The 17,548-nt window shown below is 46.8% G+C and overlaps 1 protein-coding gene across 4 annotated transcripts in view; it reads left to right on the top strand.

Moving 5' to 3' along the window:
- Window positions 1-17,548, top strand: part of TRPC4AP (transient receptor potential cation channel subfamily C member 4 associated protein) — a 68,880-nt gene that overhangs the window by 48,701 nt on the left and 2,631 nt on the right. For 2 of the 4 annotated variants that reach the window (XM_081559920.1, XM_081559918.1), the window contains 8 exons: window positions 6,919-7,061; window positions 9,250-9,381; window positions 11,258-11,316; window positions 12,757-12,858; window positions 14,232-14,315; window positions 15,349-15,439; window positions 16,461-16,601; window positions 17,193-17,301. In XM_081559920.1, coding sequence (XP_081416046.1) covers window positions 6,919-7,061; window positions 9,250-9,381; window positions 11,258-11,316; window positions 12,757-12,858; window positions 14,232-14,315; window positions 15,349-15,439; window positions 16,461-16,601; window positions 17,193-17,301 — 861 coding nt within the window. Of the gene's footprint in view, window positions 1-6,894; window positions 7,062-9,249; window positions 9,382-11,257; window positions 11,317-12,756; window positions 12,859-14,231; window positions 14,316-15,348; window positions 15,440-16,460; window positions 16,602-17,192; window positions 17,302-17,548 lie in introns of all 4 variants that reach the window. The other 2 variants (XM_081559919.1, XM_081559917.1) reach the window with 1 other exon arrangement.

The following is a 17,548-nucleotide window of genomic DNA, read 5'->3' as shown; positions in this document are numbered from 1 at the left end:
AACATAATAGTTGGAAACTTTAATAACCCAGTTTCAATAATGGATAACTATATATAAAGATCAACAAGGAAATAGAAGACTTGAGCAACACAGTAAGCCAACTAGACTAAATGCTGCTAAGTCGTTTCAGTCGTGTCCGACTCTGCGACCCCATAGACGGAAGCCCACCAGGCTCCGCCATCACTGGAATTCTCCAGGCAAGAATACTGGAGTGGGTTGCCGTTTTCTTCTCCAGTGCATGAAAGGGAAAAGTGAAAGTGAAGTCGCTCAGTCGTCCGACTCTTAGCAACCCCATGGACTGTAGCCTACCAGGCTCCTCCGTCCATGGGATTTTCCAGGCAAGAGTACTGGAGTGGGGTGCCATTGCCTTCTCCATTAGACTAAATAGATATATGTATATGCACTAAGCCCTAAAAAAAATTCAGAAAACTTAAAAAAGGATTAAAATTGTACAGAGTATATACTTCAATCACAACAGAGTGATATTAGAAATTAATAGTAGAAAGAAATTTGGGAAATTCACAAATGTGAGAAAGTTAAGCAGTCCACTTCTAAATAATTGATGGTTCAAAGATAAAATCACAAAGAAAACTAGAAGATACTTGGAGATGAATGAGATGAAATGAAAGTGATGACACAGCATAACAAAATTTACAGAATTTCAGCTAAAGCATGCTTAGAAATTTATAGCTGTAAATGCCTACATTTAATAAGATCTCAAAAAAAATAACCTAACTTTCTGCTTTAAGTCATTGAACAAAGAAGAGCAAACCACATTCCCAAAGCAGACAGATGGGAAGAAATAATAGGATTGAATTGGAAATTAATAGAGAATAGAAAAACAATAGAGAAAGTCCACAAAACCAAGCGTTGGTTCTTTGAAAATATCAGCAAAATTGACAAATCTTTAGCTGCACTGATCAAGCAAAAAAAAAAGAGACAAGATTCAAATTACTAAAATCAGGAATGAAAGAGGATATATTATAACCAACCTTACAAAGATAAAAGGACTTTAAGAGAATACTATAAACAACTATATGCTAATAAATTAGATAACCCAGCTGAAATGGAAAAATTATAAGAAAGATACAAATTCCTGAAACTGACTCAAGAAGAAATAGGAAATCTGAACAAACCTATAACAAGAGATTGAATTAGTGATGAAAAACTATCCCGAAAACAAGTCCTGGCTCAAAAGGCTTCACTGGTTAATTCTACCAACCATTTAAAGGAGAAGTAATGCCTGTACATCACAGACTCTCCCATAAAGTAGAAAAGGAAAGAACATTTCTTAATTCATTCTGTGAAACTGTATTATCCTGATAACAAAACCAGAGACTTCACAAGGAAATTACAGACTAACATAACTTAAGACGTATATGCAACAACACCTCAACAAAATACTGGCAAACTAAATACAGCGACATAAAAGGATTATATACCTGATCAAGTATGTATACATGACTAAAGGGAATTTATGCAAGGTTGACTCAGTATATGAAAGTCAATTTAATATACCATATTGATGGAAAAGGGACAAAAACTACATGATTATTTCAGTAGATGCAGTAAAAGCATTTAACAAAATCCATCTTTAAGATAAGAACATTCCAAGTGGGAATGGAAAAGAATTTCTCAACTTGTTAAAAGGCATCTAAGAAAACCCACAGCCAACATTGTAACACTTAGTGATCAAAGACTGATAACTTTTCCCTCACTAAGATCAGAACAAGACAAAGATATCTGCTCTTAACACTTCTGTTCATTGTACTGGAAGTTCTGGCTAGATGGTTAGGCAAGAAAAAGAAAGAAAAGGAAGAAGTGAAACTGTCTCTAGTCACAGATGGCATGATCTCTTATATAGAAAAACCTAAGGATCCACTAAAAAACTGCTAAACCAATAAACAGGTTCATTCAACAGTTTTAGCATGCAAGATAGGTATACAGAAATCAGTTGTATTTCTGTACAGTAGCAGTGAACAAACCAAAAATGAAATTAAAACAATCTCATTTAAAAGAGCATCAAAAAAGAATAAAATACTTAGTGACATATTTAACAAAGAAATAGAAAACTTACACTCTGAAAATTACAAAACATAATTGTTACTGAAAGAAAGAAAACCTAAAAAATTGTGAAGAAAGCATTCGTTTATGAATTAGAAGAGTTGATATTATTAAAGTAGCAGTAATTCACACCTTGATTTCCAGATCTGTTTAAAGATTTGACACAGTCCTCGTCACAATCCTGACTGACTTCTTTGCAGAAATGAGCTAGTAGGCCCTCACATTCATTTGGAAATGCAAGAGGCCTCAAGTAGCTATGGCAGTCTTGAAGAACAAAGTGGAGGACTTACATTGCCTAATTTTTCAACTTAGTACAAAGCTGTAATATTCAAGACATTGTGCAACTGACCTCGAGAGTTACACACAATGAAATAAAATTGAGAATTCAGAAATAAATGCTCACTTATATGGTCAGTTGATTTTCAACAAGAGTGCCAAGACCATTTGGTTGGGGAAACAGTAGTCTTTTCAGCAGATGGTACTGGGACCATTAGATATCCACATGCAAAAGAATCAAGTTGGACCTCTCTCCCCTGCCACTTTACATCATATATAAAAATGAGCTCAAAAAGATTGAAGACCTAAATGTAAGAACTAATCCTTGAGAACACTTAGAAGAAAACAAGGATAACTCTTTAGGACTTTGGATTTGATCGTGGTTTCTTTGTTGTTGTTGTTGTTCAGTCATGTCTGACCCCTTGTGACCCTGTTGACTGTAGCTCACCAGGCTTCTCTGACCATGGGATTTTCTTGGCCAGAATACTGGAGTGGGTTGCCATTTCCTTCTACAGGGGAACGTCCTGACCCAGAGATTGAACCTACATCTCCTGCAATGGCAGGTGGGTTGTTTACCACTGAGACACCAGGGAAGCCCTAGTGGTTTCTTAGATGATGCCTAATACAGGCAACCAGATGAGAACTAGGTAAATTGGACTTCATTAAAATGAAAATATTTTGTGCTTCAAAAAGCAACATCAAGAAAGGGAAAAGCCAGAATGGGTGAACACTTTTGGAGGGCAGAAGAGAACATTTTTGCAAACCATATATCTAATAAGGGACTTGTATCTAGAAAATATAAGAACTCCTACAGCTCAATAATGAAAAGACACCCATTTCAAATTATGGGCAAAAGATCTGAATAGACTTTCTCCAGAGATGATACAAGAGTAGCCAGTAAGCACATGAGAACATTCTCCACATCATTAGCCATCAGCCAATCCAACAATCAGATATCCCTTCACACCCACTAGAATGACTATCATCAAAAAGACAGGTAACAGGTGTCCTTAAGGAAATAGAAAAATCAGAACCCTCATTCTCTGTTGGTAGGCATGCAAACTGGTGCAACCACTGTGGAAAACACTCTGGCAGTTACTCAAAAAGTTAAAGTTTTTGTATGACCTAGAAATTCTACTTCTAGGTATACACCCAGGATACATGAAAATATATGTTTACACATAAACTTACACACGGATGCTCATAGTAGCTGATTTATTATAACCAAAATACAGAAACAACTCAAACATCTATCAACTGATGAATGGATAACAAAATTGTTATATTTTATGTAATAGAATATTATTCAGTAGTTTAAAAAATGAAATACTGATACATACTGCAGCCTGAATGAACCTTGAAAACATTGTGCTGGAAACAAAAAACAACGAGTTGTATGATTCCATTTGTACAAAGAGACAGAACATAGTCTAAAGGATGCCTGGGGCTCTAGGGGCTTGGTGAGAAATGGGGAGTGGCTGCTAAAGCAAATAGATTTCTTTGTGGGGTAATAAAAGTGCTCTAATGTTGATTGATGATAGCTGCACAATTCTGTGAATATATTAAAGACCAATGAGTTATATCCTTGAAAGGGATGAATTATATGGTATGTGAATTATAGCTCAAAGCTATTTTTTTAAGTTAATGTGCTCCAGGGTACAGTACAGATGTATGGAGGGTCATACCCACTTTAATCAGTATTGTGGAACTGAAGAGATTTTGGAGGGAAGCCCAGGCCTTTTAAACTAGTTTTCCCATCCTCATCCTTGGGAATTGTCTTGTTCCTGCACACTGGCTATTGCTTTGAGGCCTGTGTTTGTTGAAAATATTTATCCCAGAGAGTTTCTTATGAGGCCTTTGCAAACCAGGCAGCAAAAGTTGGCAGTGACTCGGAAGAGTCCAAGCTGCCTGCGTCTCTTCACAGACGTTCATTACTGAGGAGGGCTCGTGTGCCACCCACCACACCTGCTCCTTCCACACAGGTCCTCTCTCACAGCGGCCCCCCCCCCCCCCGATCCCTGGTCTTGGTGATGAGGACACTGAGGCACCAGAGGCTTCACGGCACCCAGTGGGTGTGCAGCAGAGGTGTGGTTCTGCATGATAACTCATCAGATTCTCTTTACCAGTCAGTTGACTGAAACTGTTCTGGGAGCTGGGCCAAGGAGTCCCAAGACATAAAATTGAGTAATTATGGTTTTTCTCCCAACATGCAAGAAAATATATGTCAATAAATAGCATTTTCTCAATTAGATTTTCTTGAGTAAATTTTTCTTTAGTCTTTGCCCACTGCCACTTTAGTTGCCATTAAGAGCTTGCAGATTACAAGAAAGAAAACAAGTAGCAAGCAAGCATTAACTGAAAATCCCAGAGTTAGTTTTTTACTTCTTTTTGACACATACTTGTATGTAGGGTATAGGTGCTTGGCAATTTTTAAGTACTTTTAACATATTAAGTCATTTAATCTTTGCAACATTTTTAATAGATAGATACTGTTGCCATTTTAAGTCATTTAATCTTTGCAACTTTGGTAATAGATAGATACTGTTGCCATTGGGCTTCCCTGGTGTTGCAATTTTAAAGAATCCTTGTCCCAGTCCAGAGATGGTTGGATGGCATAACCGACTCAATGGACATGGGTTTGGGTGGACTCCGGGAGTTGGTGATGGACAGAGTGGCCTGGCGTGCTGCAATTCATGGTGTCGCAGAGAGTCGGACACGACTGAGCGACTGAACTGAACTGTGCCAGGCCAAGAGACACAAGAGAGAAGATGCAAGAGACGTGGGTTCAATCCCTGGGACAGGAAGATCCCCTGGAGCAGGAAATGGCACCCCACCAGTATTCTTGCCTGGAAAATTCCATGGACAGAGGAGCATGGCGGGCTACAGTCTAGGGGGTTGCAAAGAGTTGGATGTCACTGAGCAACAGCATACACACTGTTACCATTATTCCTGTTTTATAGATGAGGATGGATACTGAAGCATAGACATGTCAACAGATTTCCTCAATGCCACCTAACAGTCTGGCTCCAAGTCCTTAGCCCCTGTGCTGCAGTCGTGCTTCTTTTAGCAACTGGTCGTCTTCCAGCTTATATATTAGTGATGTTTAACATGGCTGGAAAAATAGTTCCAAGTCCATGGGGTGGAGTAAGTTAGGTTCTTGTGGCGTGATATCACCATACAGAAATCATAACTGTGAGTGCCTCACCTGAGTGTATCTTGTCACCATTGCTCTGTAACACACAGATTTTCTGGCCTTTTCAAAAGGTCTCCAGGGCAGCAGTTCCAGTAGGAGTATGAAAGGACCTCAGTAGTTATTGATTTATCCTTTCACCTTAAAGATGAGAAAAACTAAGAGGAAGTAAATCCTAAAGTCTCCTGACTCTGAGCATTTAAAATAAAAGGGACCTAAGAGCGAGACTGGGGCTTCCGAGGTGACTCAGTGGTAAAGAATCCACATGCCAATGCAAGAGATGTAGGTTAGATCCTTGGGTCTGGAAGATCCCCTGGAGAAGGAAATGGCCATTCACTTCAGTATTCTTGCCTGGGAAATTCCATGGACAGAGAGCCTGGCGGGCTACAGTCTTGGGGGTTGCGAAGAGTCGGACACAGCTGAGCACAGCACAGCAAGAGTGAGGCTTCCCAAAAATCAGGTTCTGGGCTTTCTTGTGTCCTCCTTCATTCTGCACAGGATTTCTAGCTGACCACTGCAGCACTCCCGTTCTCCCCATTTACAGAACCCTTGAAAGCCTGATGAGGAGGTGACACGCCCAGGGTCCCACAGCCAGCAGGTTGTCGTTCCACAGCCCTCAGTCTTCATCCCTTTGCTCTGCCACACTCCTGAGAATTCCCTCCACTGTGTGACTCACTGAGACTATTTTGTTAATAGGGTAGTGGGGTAAATGGTTTATCTAAAGCCCAGAACGCAATGCTTGGAACATATTGTGTCCCATAGGTACTACATAGCTGTTGCTGTCGTTGCTAATAATGAAACCGGGGGAAATGAAAATCTGCTAGTAGCTAATATGTTCCTCTCCATCTCTAGTATTGATTGTGATGCCTCGTCTGCCTTAGGAAACTTCCCATGGCTGCTGTTTGAACAATAGGTGGGAAAAAGTCTTTTAAAAAGATCCCTTTTAGTCCTTCAGTGGTGCCCCCTTGTGGAATCTCGGCAGAACGACCAAATATTCAGTCATTTGTGACCTGAAGAGAATTTGACACAATTTCCTGCTGGACATCTGTCTGGGCACCTTCTGGGGCCGGGGGTGGGGTGAGGGGTCCAGATGAGGGCAGAGAATGGGTTAGGGTACTGCGTGGGCTGTGTCAGAGTATTTTTACTGTGTGTTAAAAGCTGATGGGGTAGAATTGCAGAGTCCATATTTCCTACATGTCTAAGCTTCCCTGACCCCTGGTGGCCTGACTTTCAGAGTCTCTGTCACAGACTTGGGGCCCAGTCTAATGGCTGTCACCTCCAGTCTGTTCAGAGCAGGTTTGAGGAGCAGAAACATGTTTCCTCGCGAGCAGTGACTGAAGCCTCTCTCCTGGTGGCTGTCTCAGCCTCCATTGTGTTCCCTCCTCCAGGGACTTCTGAGGAGAACGGCCTGCCTCACACTTCAACTAGGACTCAGCTGCCTCAGTCGATGAAGATCATGCATGAGATCATGTACAAACTGGAAGTGCTCTATGTGCTCTGCGTGCTGTTGATGGGGCGTCAGCGAAACCAGGTGAGCCCCCCCCCCCCACGTCAGGAGCAGACGCTCCCCGGGCGCTTGTGGCGTGTCCTGTTCAGCTGCCTCTCACAATGGCTCTGTCCCTAGCCCAGCAAAGCAAGCAGTTGGGTTCCTTAGCCCTGCTTCACAGGTCAGGAAGCCAGTCTGATTCCAGAGCCCATAGTCTTTCCACCGTACCTTACTGGGGGCAACATTTCTAGACAGAGCTCTGGTGCCCCAGGCAGAAGTGGGTAGCTTAGCCATGTTACCCGACCTTGTTAATACACAGAGTAAAGGTGGGTGTCTTCCCTGCAGATGCACTGGAGTAGTTGCCGGTCTGATGGGGGCTTGGGGTGGTGGGCCAGAACTAAGTCGAGTTACAACAGCTGGGCAGCTACCAGGGGTCCAGCCGTGCGGAGGTTCCCTGAGTATTGAAGCAGTTCCAGGAGGGAGGGATGCAGGGGTGCTCTGGAAGTACACCCCGCTCCTCCCCAGGCTGGACAAGTGGACCCCTCCAGTTCCCTCTACCTTCTAGGGATGTAGCTAGGCCTGAGGGGAGCTGGGAGCTTGGCAGTCCCTGAGCACCTTTTTGAGTCAGAGACTGTACTCTCACACAACTCTCTGTGAGATGGATGCGGTTATCACAGGTTTACAAGTTAGCAATTTTAGAGAGCGTTGAAGGGGAAAGACTGGCTGAAAAGATAACATCTGGCCTGGCAGTGTCCTGAAGAAAGCGAGGGAGCCAGGTGTGCTGACTGCCTCGCCCGAGGCGGCCTACCAGGTCAAGGAAGCAGGCCCTGGTGGGCACCGACCTGTTGGTTTAGTGGAACAGTAGAAAGCTGGGGGGTGGACTAGAGCCAGCAGTCAGGAAAGGCAGGCCGAAGGGTCGCAGGGGGCCAGATTGCCACTGGCTTTCATAGGCCATTTAAGGACTCTGGCATTCACCCTGAGCGAAATGGAAAACCATCCTCCGGCAGCGGTGTGCAGGAGCTGACAGTAGCTGGGACCCACATGTTGATGGCAGGGGTGGTAAGTAGTGCTTTTGTTCTGGATCTGTTTTGAAGGTAGAACAGGTAAGATTTGCTAAGAAATTAGGTATGGACTTCAGTGGAGAGAGGAAGTAACGATGACTTCCTTACCTATTTCCAAGCAGGTGGGAGGAATGGTTTGCCGTTTATTGAGATGGTTAAGACTAGTTGGTAAGGAATGGAGGGGCAGACATCTGTAGGGAGGAAGGGGCAGGGTTCAGTTTGAACAGGTTAAGGTTAGGTGTCTATTAGAATTGGCACTGGGGCTGCCTGCACCTGAGTTAGGGGCGATATGGGGCCTGAAGGTATAACTTTGGGGATTGTCAACCTGTGGTTGGCGTTTAAAACCAGGACACTGGATGAGATCCTGCCGTGACGTCCACAGCACTGGGGCTCCTTCATTCCATGTGGTATATATTTCATATAAAAAATACTAGTCATGATATGCTACCCGTGTTGAGTGCTTTTTCTTTTTCGAGGCACTTCTGTAATCATATTTGAATTTGCAGGTACTTGGTAAGTTAGATGGTGGCCTCCATCCCACTTGATATTTGTGAAAACCAAGACGCATATAAGGGCCATGTTCTCAGTCTCCAGGCATCATCAGAGCAGGACTTAAACCCTGCTGCTCTGACTTTTCTTTCTGTCCCTTCACTGGGACAGTTCCCCTGCTCTCTTAATCTTCCCAGTACCAAGTTTCTATGAATCTTTGTGGTCTTTGGTTAAACTGATCACAGCCCCTTTAAACCCCTCCCAGCTGGCCTCAACCCTGCCTTCCTGAGAGCTAGTGTGATGCTGGTGTGTCCTCATTTACACAGTCAGCATTTACTGAGCTCCTACTGTGTGCCAGGTACTACAGGGACATGGATTATTTTAGTAGGTCAGTAATTCACATAGTTCTGTATTGAGGTATAAATAAGTATCAATGAAGCCTTTCTCCCCTCTGATCCTGAACATTCAAGGTTCTTCCATGAGGCATCTAATTTTACCAATTGTTAATGTCTCTAGAGAGTGTGAAAGTGTATTGGTGCATAGTGAGAATAAGTGTAGATGTTTTCTTTAAAGCTCAGCATTGCTTTCTCCGTCCTGAAGGCTTCTTGTACATATATGCCTGGGCTTTTGATCAACCTTCACCGCTTATCTGTCTTCATGCTTTTGCCTTCCTACCCCTCCAGGTTCACAGAATGATTGCGGAGTTCAAGCTGATCCCTGGGCTGAATAATTTGTTTGACAAACTGATCTGGAGAAAGCATTCAGCATCTGCCCTCGTGCTCCACGGTCACAACCAGAACTGTGACTGTAGCCCGGTGAGCAGGGACCCTGATGGCAGATGCCAGGAGTGGTTGTTTCAAGACCTGCTGTTGGCCCTTTGAAATTTCCTTCTTTGAGAGTAGAGCAGAAACTAAAAGTCACAGCCCGTGTACTGCCATAACTGGAAGCCACCTTGGGGAAGGATCTGACCCCCACCCTCCACCTACCCAGGAATCCCTTTGGAGGCCCTTCACCAGCCTCCCATTGTTCATTCACCTCCAGGCAGGGCCACCCACTCCAGAGCAGCAGGTTTTTCTTCATTCTGTTCTCTACCCCATTCTAATTGACATCCCTAGTAGTAGGTTTGCCTGCCAGAATCATGCCAGTGGTTGGCCTCCAAAAAGGACTTTGCTGCTGCTGCTGCTGCTAAGTTGCTTCAGTCATGTCTGACTCTTTGCGACCCCATAGATGGCAGCCCACCAGGCTCCCCCGTCCCTGGGATTCTCCAGGCAAGAACACTGGAGTGGGTTGCCATTTCCTTCTCCAGTGCGTGAAAGTGAAAGTGAAAGTGAAGTCGCTCAGTCGTGTCCGACTCTTAGCGACTCCATGGACTGCAGCCTACCAGGCTCCTCCATCCGTGGGATTTTCTAGGCAAGAGTACTGGAGTGGGTTGCCATTGCCTTCTCCAAAAAGGACTTTAGGAAGTTTTTTTTTTTAAGGGTCAAGGGCTTATGTCTACCTGGTTTTCCTCACAGTGCCCTAAAGAGCCCTGAACTGGGAGTCTAGATCATCGGCCATCAGCACCAGGGGGACAGTGCCACATGGCTGTCAGGGCCCAGTGCCATGGGTCCTGCCTGGTCTCTCTGCTGCATTCTGGGGACTTTCCTCAGTGCCATGTCTTCCAGTTTGCTGTTTTTCTCCTTGGCTTTGTCAGATTTACCTTTCAACAGATCCATTTGAGCTCATCTATTTTGCGTTTCTAGACATTTTGTCTGGATCTTTGTCAAAAAGTATTTGGTCTTTTATTCATTATGTTAAATATTTTCTTCTTCTGTTGCATTTTCTGTCTTTAATTTCATCTCTTTAATTATTCATATTTTTTTATCGTCTTTTTTGGGTTGTTCATAGAGTGCTAATACTTGTGTCTGCGTCTTCAGACTCAGCTTGGGGTGGAGTGTTGCCTTGTGTTCTATACTGTTTATAGAAGGTCACCTTCAGGGGGCTTGTTTTCCTTGGGGATACTGGAAGTAGTCCCACAGAGCATTTGGCTTTTGTCTGCTAGGTGCTTTAGGGAGCGGTGTCCCAGGGCAAGTTTTCACAATGAGTATCTGCCCTCCCCCTCTGAAAGTGTGAGCCCAGGGTCCTGCAGACCTGGGGGCTCCCCTCCACCAGCAGAGACAGGGTTCTTTGCCAGCTCCCTGGGCTGGTAGGTGGGGTTTTTCTAACCCTTTTTTCACTAAATATATCAGCTCCACAGGCTTTTACGTAGGCCCAAGGTCCTGTCTGGTCCCTACAGAGCATTGAAACCCAAGCCCTGGTCCAGATAAGTCTCATTTGCACTTCTCTGCCAGCCATCAGCTCTTGTGCTCACCGCTCTGAACTCAGTCCTCCCTTCGTTTCTGATTCTAGTGAAATTTCCTTTCTTTCCTATGTACTTAACCTCACATTGAAAATAATTTCAGTTATTTTGTATCCAGTATCTTGGAGTGTTTTTAACAGAAAGGTTCTGCCTTAGCTTAATCCACTGTTGGCCAGATGTGGACAAAAGGTTCTCTGACTAAAGACGAGACCTCCCTGTCGAGACCTCCCTGTGCGCCAGGACAGGGGAACTCAGAGAAGCAGCAGGATGCCCAGGCTCTCACCAGAGCCTTTTGTTTTCTTTTGGAACGTTGTGACTGTGGTCTTAACATCAAGGATGCACGTGTATTTTAGGACATCACCTTGAAGATCCAGTTTTTGAGGCTTCTCCAGAGTTTCAGCGACCACCACGAGTAAGTACAAGCTGTCCCCAAGAGGAGCTTGGTTCGCTGTCTCTGTTCTCCCTTTGTCTCATCTCTGAGATGAGCTTCCCCTTGACCCCCTCAGCCACCTTGGAAGTGAGTGTGGAAGTTGCTGGCCCCTTATTACCACTGGAGTCAATGCAGCTCTTGGCTATCTGTCCCTCTGAGCCAGGAGTAGACAGCTTGGCTATTCACAGGGGCATGTAGGAACCTCAGATGGCCAGAGTGGGCTGAGTATTTATATGTTGAACAGATGGGATATTCTTTGCCTGTACGAGGGATGTACTGTCTCCCATTTTTGTTGGAAGACATTCTGCCCTCTCATTTTTTACTCTTCAGCCTTTGATAGAGGATGTGTAGGAGAATGATTCTCTGCTATGAGGAAACAGTGCAGGCAGGGGAGGAGTAAATGGCAGCTGACCCTTGACCTTGGCTGGGAAGATGGTGAGCTGGCAAACAGAAGCAGGTGCTACTCAGCTCTTAACCACCTGTTGGGTACAGGAAACAGGGCCCACTGTTGTATAGTTTCTGAGTTTTTCCCTCAAGAAAAGCCAGAAATGAAGATGTATGTGCAAGGTCCTGATTTTTAGGTGCTGGTTTAGATTCTTTGTGTAAGCTAATAGAACATGCCTTGAGGACCCATGTGGCCTCAGGGGCTTTCACTTGCAGCTTTTGTGTGGGTGGTGTGGATCATCCTCTCTGAGAGGTTCTCTGTTTGAAGGCCTTAAGCCCCAGGAAGTATGTCAACTCTCTGAAAAATGGCACCAGTATGTCCTGAATGTGTCCTTTTTTTCCTGAGGAACTGGGTCCCTCACTTTCATCATTTGATGGGTCACATTCGCAGGCTTGGATTGTGTATATTCTAAAGCAGTGGGAAAGGGGGAGAGTGCTTTCCATGGGAGTGGCAGGATCAGGTTCCAGTTTTCCGAAGATCATTCTGGGTGCTGTGTGTGGGATTGATTCTTGTGGGAGACGGTTTAGGAAGCCGGTTCTCTCCACATGACTTGGGTGACGAGAGGTCTGGGTGTGAAGGGGGAAGGAAGAGTGTCACATTCGGGCCTCCTGGTGGGAGAGCTGTAATCGGGCCAGGCTTGAGGAAAGTGATGAGCATCTGGGTGTCATGGAGTTGGAATTGCCTTTGAGAAATTAAATAGAAACGTTCAGTGGGAAAAGAAAGGCCTTAGACATACTAAGGAAAGGGGCCTTGTTAGTGAACATTCGAGCAGAGGGTGGACGTTGGGGCCAGGGAGACTCCCTCAGCCGAACAGCAATGGGCTCCGTGCCCTCCCCCAGAATGCTGCCTTGGGGTGAGTGGTTTTCAGGGTGGCTACCGGGGGCTTCTTAACACAAGTGGGCAGCAAGAGACTGGCCTAGTGTGGACACGGCAGCCCCAGTTCCTGTCCATTACTGCCTTCAACATGTCTGTTTCAGGAACAAATATCTACTGCTCAACAACCAAGAGCTGAATGAACTCAGCGCCATCTCTCTCAAGGCCAACATCCCTGAGGTGGAAGCCGTCCTCAACACTGACAGGTGAGCATGGGGGGTGCAGCTGGGGCCCATAGCCCGTCTGGCTGCCTGCATGTCCCGCCTGGCTGCCTGCGTGTCCCGGGGCTCACAGACAGGTGCAGCCAGGTCTGCATACTTGTCCTTTCTCACCCACATGTAACTGGCATGCCGAGGGCTCCTGTGTACCAGGCTCTGTTCTCCTGTCACCTGCATTGTCTCATTGGGGCCCCTTGGCAGCCTCAGAGGGAAATGCCATTGTCACCCACTTTACAGACTGGGGAGCAGGGGGTCAGGCGAGGTCACCTGCCAAAGGTCGTAAATGCTCTGCCCCCTCCCTGCTCACTCAGTTTCGTTGACCTCCTCCTTTCCTGCCCTCTGCCAAAACCCATTAGCTGAGTAATGCCTCACTTTCTGGAGCAGAGCAGGGAGGTCTCAGGCTCACAGGGGTCAGGGCAGGGAGGACTGTGCAGCAACAGGAGTCATAATTCTCTGGTCTTTTGTTGTTGTTTTTGCTTTAAAAGCAGCAGAAATCTTTGTTCAAATGAAATTGAATGTAGTCCCACATCTGTCGGCAGTGCAGGAGACCTGGGTTCAATCCTTGGGTTGGGAAGATCCCCTGGAGGAGGGCACAGCAACTGCCTCCAGTATTCTTGCCTGGAGAATCCCCGTGGACAGAGGAGCCTGGTGGGCTACTGTCCATGGGGTCGCAAAGAGTCAAACATGACTGAGCAATCAAGCACACAGCACAAGGCCTGCAGTAGGTGAACAGTAGAACTGCTCTATTTGAAGGGAAAGTTTAAGGGCCTAGACTCGCTGGCTGCTTTGTCCTCTCTCCTCCATAATGCAGCCTGAGTGCTTTTCTCATTTACTGTCTTTGCTTCCTAGACCAGGAAGAGGCCCAGAAACTAGTCCCTGGCCACCTGAAGCCGAACCTGGGGCCCAGGGTACTCCCTGCCTTACTTACCCTGTCAGTGGCACGGACTTTGCCCCATCTGTTAGACTCTGTCATGGTGGTTCAAACCCACTTTTGTCACGAGCAGCCCTCCCTCCAGCAGTTCCGAGCCCCATATGACTCTGGATTAGTTTTTGGCCTCTGGTCACTTGTCAGCGAGCCTGGGCAGGGAAGGCTGCCCTGAGATGTGCGAATGCATTTGGCTCTTTAGTTCTGAGACTGCAGGAGTCCTTAAGGTGCTCTGGACCCAGGTGGAGCAGGAGGACATCCTGTAGGTTTAGAAATGTCCTCATGTTTTGTTTTGTTTTGTTTTGCTTTTTACCCACCTGTGTCAGCAAAGATACCCAGCTCCAGGGTCTCAAGACGTAGTTCTTCTGCCATATGGAATTTGGCCCCTGTCAGCCTCTCAAATCTGCCACCAAGATTTTTGTCTGTTTTCTTTCAGGAGTTTGGTATGTGATGGGAAGAGGGGCTTATTAACACGTCTGCTGCAGGTTATGAAGAAGGAGCCAGCTGAGTCATCTTTCAGGTAGGTCTGGACACACCCCTCCCACTCCTGAGGGTGCAGAAACCAAGTGTTTAAGCTGTTAGAAATGCCTTCTGTCGTCACCAGCTTCCACCCTGCATAGCTGGTTACTGTCAGGGAGAGGGAATCTGCTGGCTCCCTGGTGTTGACTCAGCACGTACTAGCTTCTGCTGTGTGCAGGCAGTGTGATTTAGGAATTGAGCCAGCATTCAGCAAGCACCTATTCTGTGCTGATGCTGGACAGGCGGGGAGAAATGGGAGCTACAGTCCCTACCCATATGGAGGCCCCTGGGTTGCAGGAATTAAGCATGGAAAGACCCTTATGTGGGGGATGCGGTGTGGAAGGGCTCAGAGCCAGGACCTGCCCTGGGGACTGTGGGAGCAAAGGAAGGGCTTGTGGAGGGGGTGCAGACAGGGAGGGCATCCCGGTTCCTTAGACTCATCCATGTTGTCTTAGAGGCTGTGGACAGGACAGCGGCTGAGGGAAGCATTCTATCAGGGTGGGTGTGAGCTGTCAGCAGGCTCCATGCCCAAGGGTCCCCTGTCAGCTCAGCCTGCCTTGTCCCTTCATCCCCTCATGGATCCAAGCATTGCGCTCTGGGGCCACTTGGTCAATATCAGCCTTCTCTTCTCTAGGACAGCCCATCAGAAGTGAGTTCAGTGACCCGTCCACATGGCCTGTGTGGTCCCTCATGCATTTCTGACCCCTCTCTTCCATGTCCTCCTGTTCCTCTGAAGGAGCGGAGCCTAGAGTATGTTTTCACACATGACTCCTGGGGCAGTCCTCTGAGCCCACATGCTCCTTCCAGACGAACCACATAGAGGACTGTTCCCCACTGAGCCGTCAGCTCCCTAAGGATGGGGACTTGCCATGTGTTCCCAGAGCCCTGTATGAGGCCCAAGGCCTGGTAGATGTTCAGTGTGTTGGATCAGTGAAAAGAGCAATAGACATCTCCCAGTCCCTCGGTGAATGGAACATGGGCCAGAAGAGGGCAGCCTTAGCCACCTGGGCCAGGGGTCAACATTTGTGTCACAGGTTTTGGCAAGCCCGGGCTGTGGAGAGTTTCCTCCGAGGGACCACCTCCTATGCAGACCAGATGTTCCTGCTGAAGCGAGGCCTTCTAGAGGTAATGGCCCAGAGGAGCCAGGGTGTCGGGTGTCCCCTTTTCCCCCAGCCCCATGCATTGCTTTCCTGCCCTGAGACCTAGACAGCTGGCAAAAGCAGACCAGACTCTCTATCTTCAAATGCCAGTGCACATTGCTCTGGTATTTCCCCTGAGCTTTCAGTTCTGGGTTCTCCATGGGTGCTTACCAGGTGATTGAGGGATCTGAGGGGTGGCCATGGAGGATTATAGGAGTCTGTGAGGTTGCTCAGCAAGGCCTTTTGACCCCAAGGATACATTACTGCTATTTAATTTCCCTTTATTGAAAAATGGCCTCCAGAAAAAGCAAAATTTACAAAAGGGGGTAGAGCAGAATGTCCAAAGCTACAGTTGGTTTAAAAAAAAAAAAGATACAAATAAGAAACTAACCCATGAATTGTTATAAAATCCATAAAGTAAAGAATTCATCCAAATCAATATATACAACTTCAAGAAAATGAGAAGGAAACACTTTAACTGTCTTGTAAAAATCCACTCATTGTAAACTTTCCCATTTATTAACATGAACCATGAGGTCAAAATGTGTCTCCTGTCCTTAAACCCCGTGCTTCACCTGATTGGCCTCAGTGCTCAGGCCAGGGACCTCAGTGCTCAGGCCAGGGGCTGTGTTACCTCTGGAGACAGCTCCCTCCCTGTGAGCTGGAGAGCTTGGCCATCTTGCAAAGACTTAAGCTCAGACCTGGGCAAGCAAGAGAGGTTGTGGCTACACACCCCAACCTGCGCTCACCCCTACCCGCCCCACTTCCTGGTTAGGTGTGTCAGGCCTGGCCCTGCCCTCGGAGCCACCAGCATCCTCCGATGAGAATCTAGACAGGGGAGCAGGTTCTGTCAACCTGGATGCTTGCTCAAAACTAACACCACGTGGGCTGAGCTATGTACCACGGCTGGGGGAGGCAGGTGGTGGGCAGCTCAGATGAGCACGGCCTGGGGGCTCTGGGAATCAGCCACCTTTTCCTGCCTTCACCCTATCCTCTCCCACCCCCAGCACATCCTCTACTGCATCGTAGACAGTGAGTGCAAGTCACGGGATGTGCTGCAGAGTTACTTTGACCTCCTAGGGGAGCTGATGAAGTTTAATGTTGATGCATTCAAGAGGTTCAATAAGTACATCAACACTGATGCAAAGGTAAGTCTAAGCCAGCGCTTCATGAGTTCACCATTTTGTCCAGAAGTTATGTCGGAGCCCTGGTCCTTGCCAGTCTTCAGGTACTGGTTTTATACTGGAGAGTCCTGGGGTCAGCGGGCAGTTTTCAGTAAGTGTTCATTAGCCCTTGCTCTGCGCTAGACCCCTGAGTACGTAGGGATGAAAGTCTCGCCTGCTTGTGGGCAGATGGGAGCAGGTGAGCTTGGAAATGACTCTGACGCAGTGTGCCAGGTGCCATGATGGGCCCCGGAAGGGCAGGACTGGGCCTGATGTGTTAAGCTTTCAGGGTGTATGTGGTAGAAACCCAGCCCAGACTAATTGAAGTAAAAATGACAGCAGTCCCTTCGGTGCAGAAAACACTGGACATGGTGTCTGAAGATCTGGTTCAGTTCTTGCTGGGGCTGCTTATTAGGTGGAGAGGGCAGGGCACCAAGTTCCTCTGAGCTTCAGTCTTCCTGTTGGAAACAGCTGGGCCAGGGTAGGTGGGTGCCCCCTGCAGTGACCGCACGCCCTGGGCCTTGGCCATCTTTAGCGGAGAGCCCACCACCCCCGTCAGCCTGGCCCCCACTCCAGTTCCAGGTGTTCCTGAAGCAGATCAACAGCTCGCTGGTGGACTCCAACATGCTGGTGCGCTGTGTCACTCTGTCACTGGACCGTTTCGAAAACCAGGTGGACATGAAAGGTAAGAAAAGGCTAAATGCTGAAGTGAGTCAGGCCATTGTGGCTGCACTGGTGTCAAACACCCAGCCTCTCGCAAGGAGACAGAAATTTCTGCAAGTCACTACACCAAACACTCACATGGTTGGCGTCAGGGAAGTGGCTCTCTGGGTGATTTTCATGATTTTTTTTCTATCATCCATGCTTCCTCTGATGGGCATGTGTGATATTTTAATAAAGATTAAAAAAAAACAACATTGTTGCCAGCAAAA

This window comes from Giraffa tippelskirchi, chromosome 13 (genome assembly GCF_054371585.1).
Source record: "Giraffa tippelskirchi isolate mGirTip1 chromosome 13, T2T-mGirTip1v1.2.pri, whole genome shotgun sequence".
NCBI lineage: Eukaryota > Metazoa > Chordata > Mammalia > Artiodactyla > Giraffidae > Giraffa > Giraffa tippelskirchi.
The sequence above is the reverse complement of the archived record's forward strand: the minus strand, read 5'-3'. Positions and strand labels throughout refer to the sequence as shown.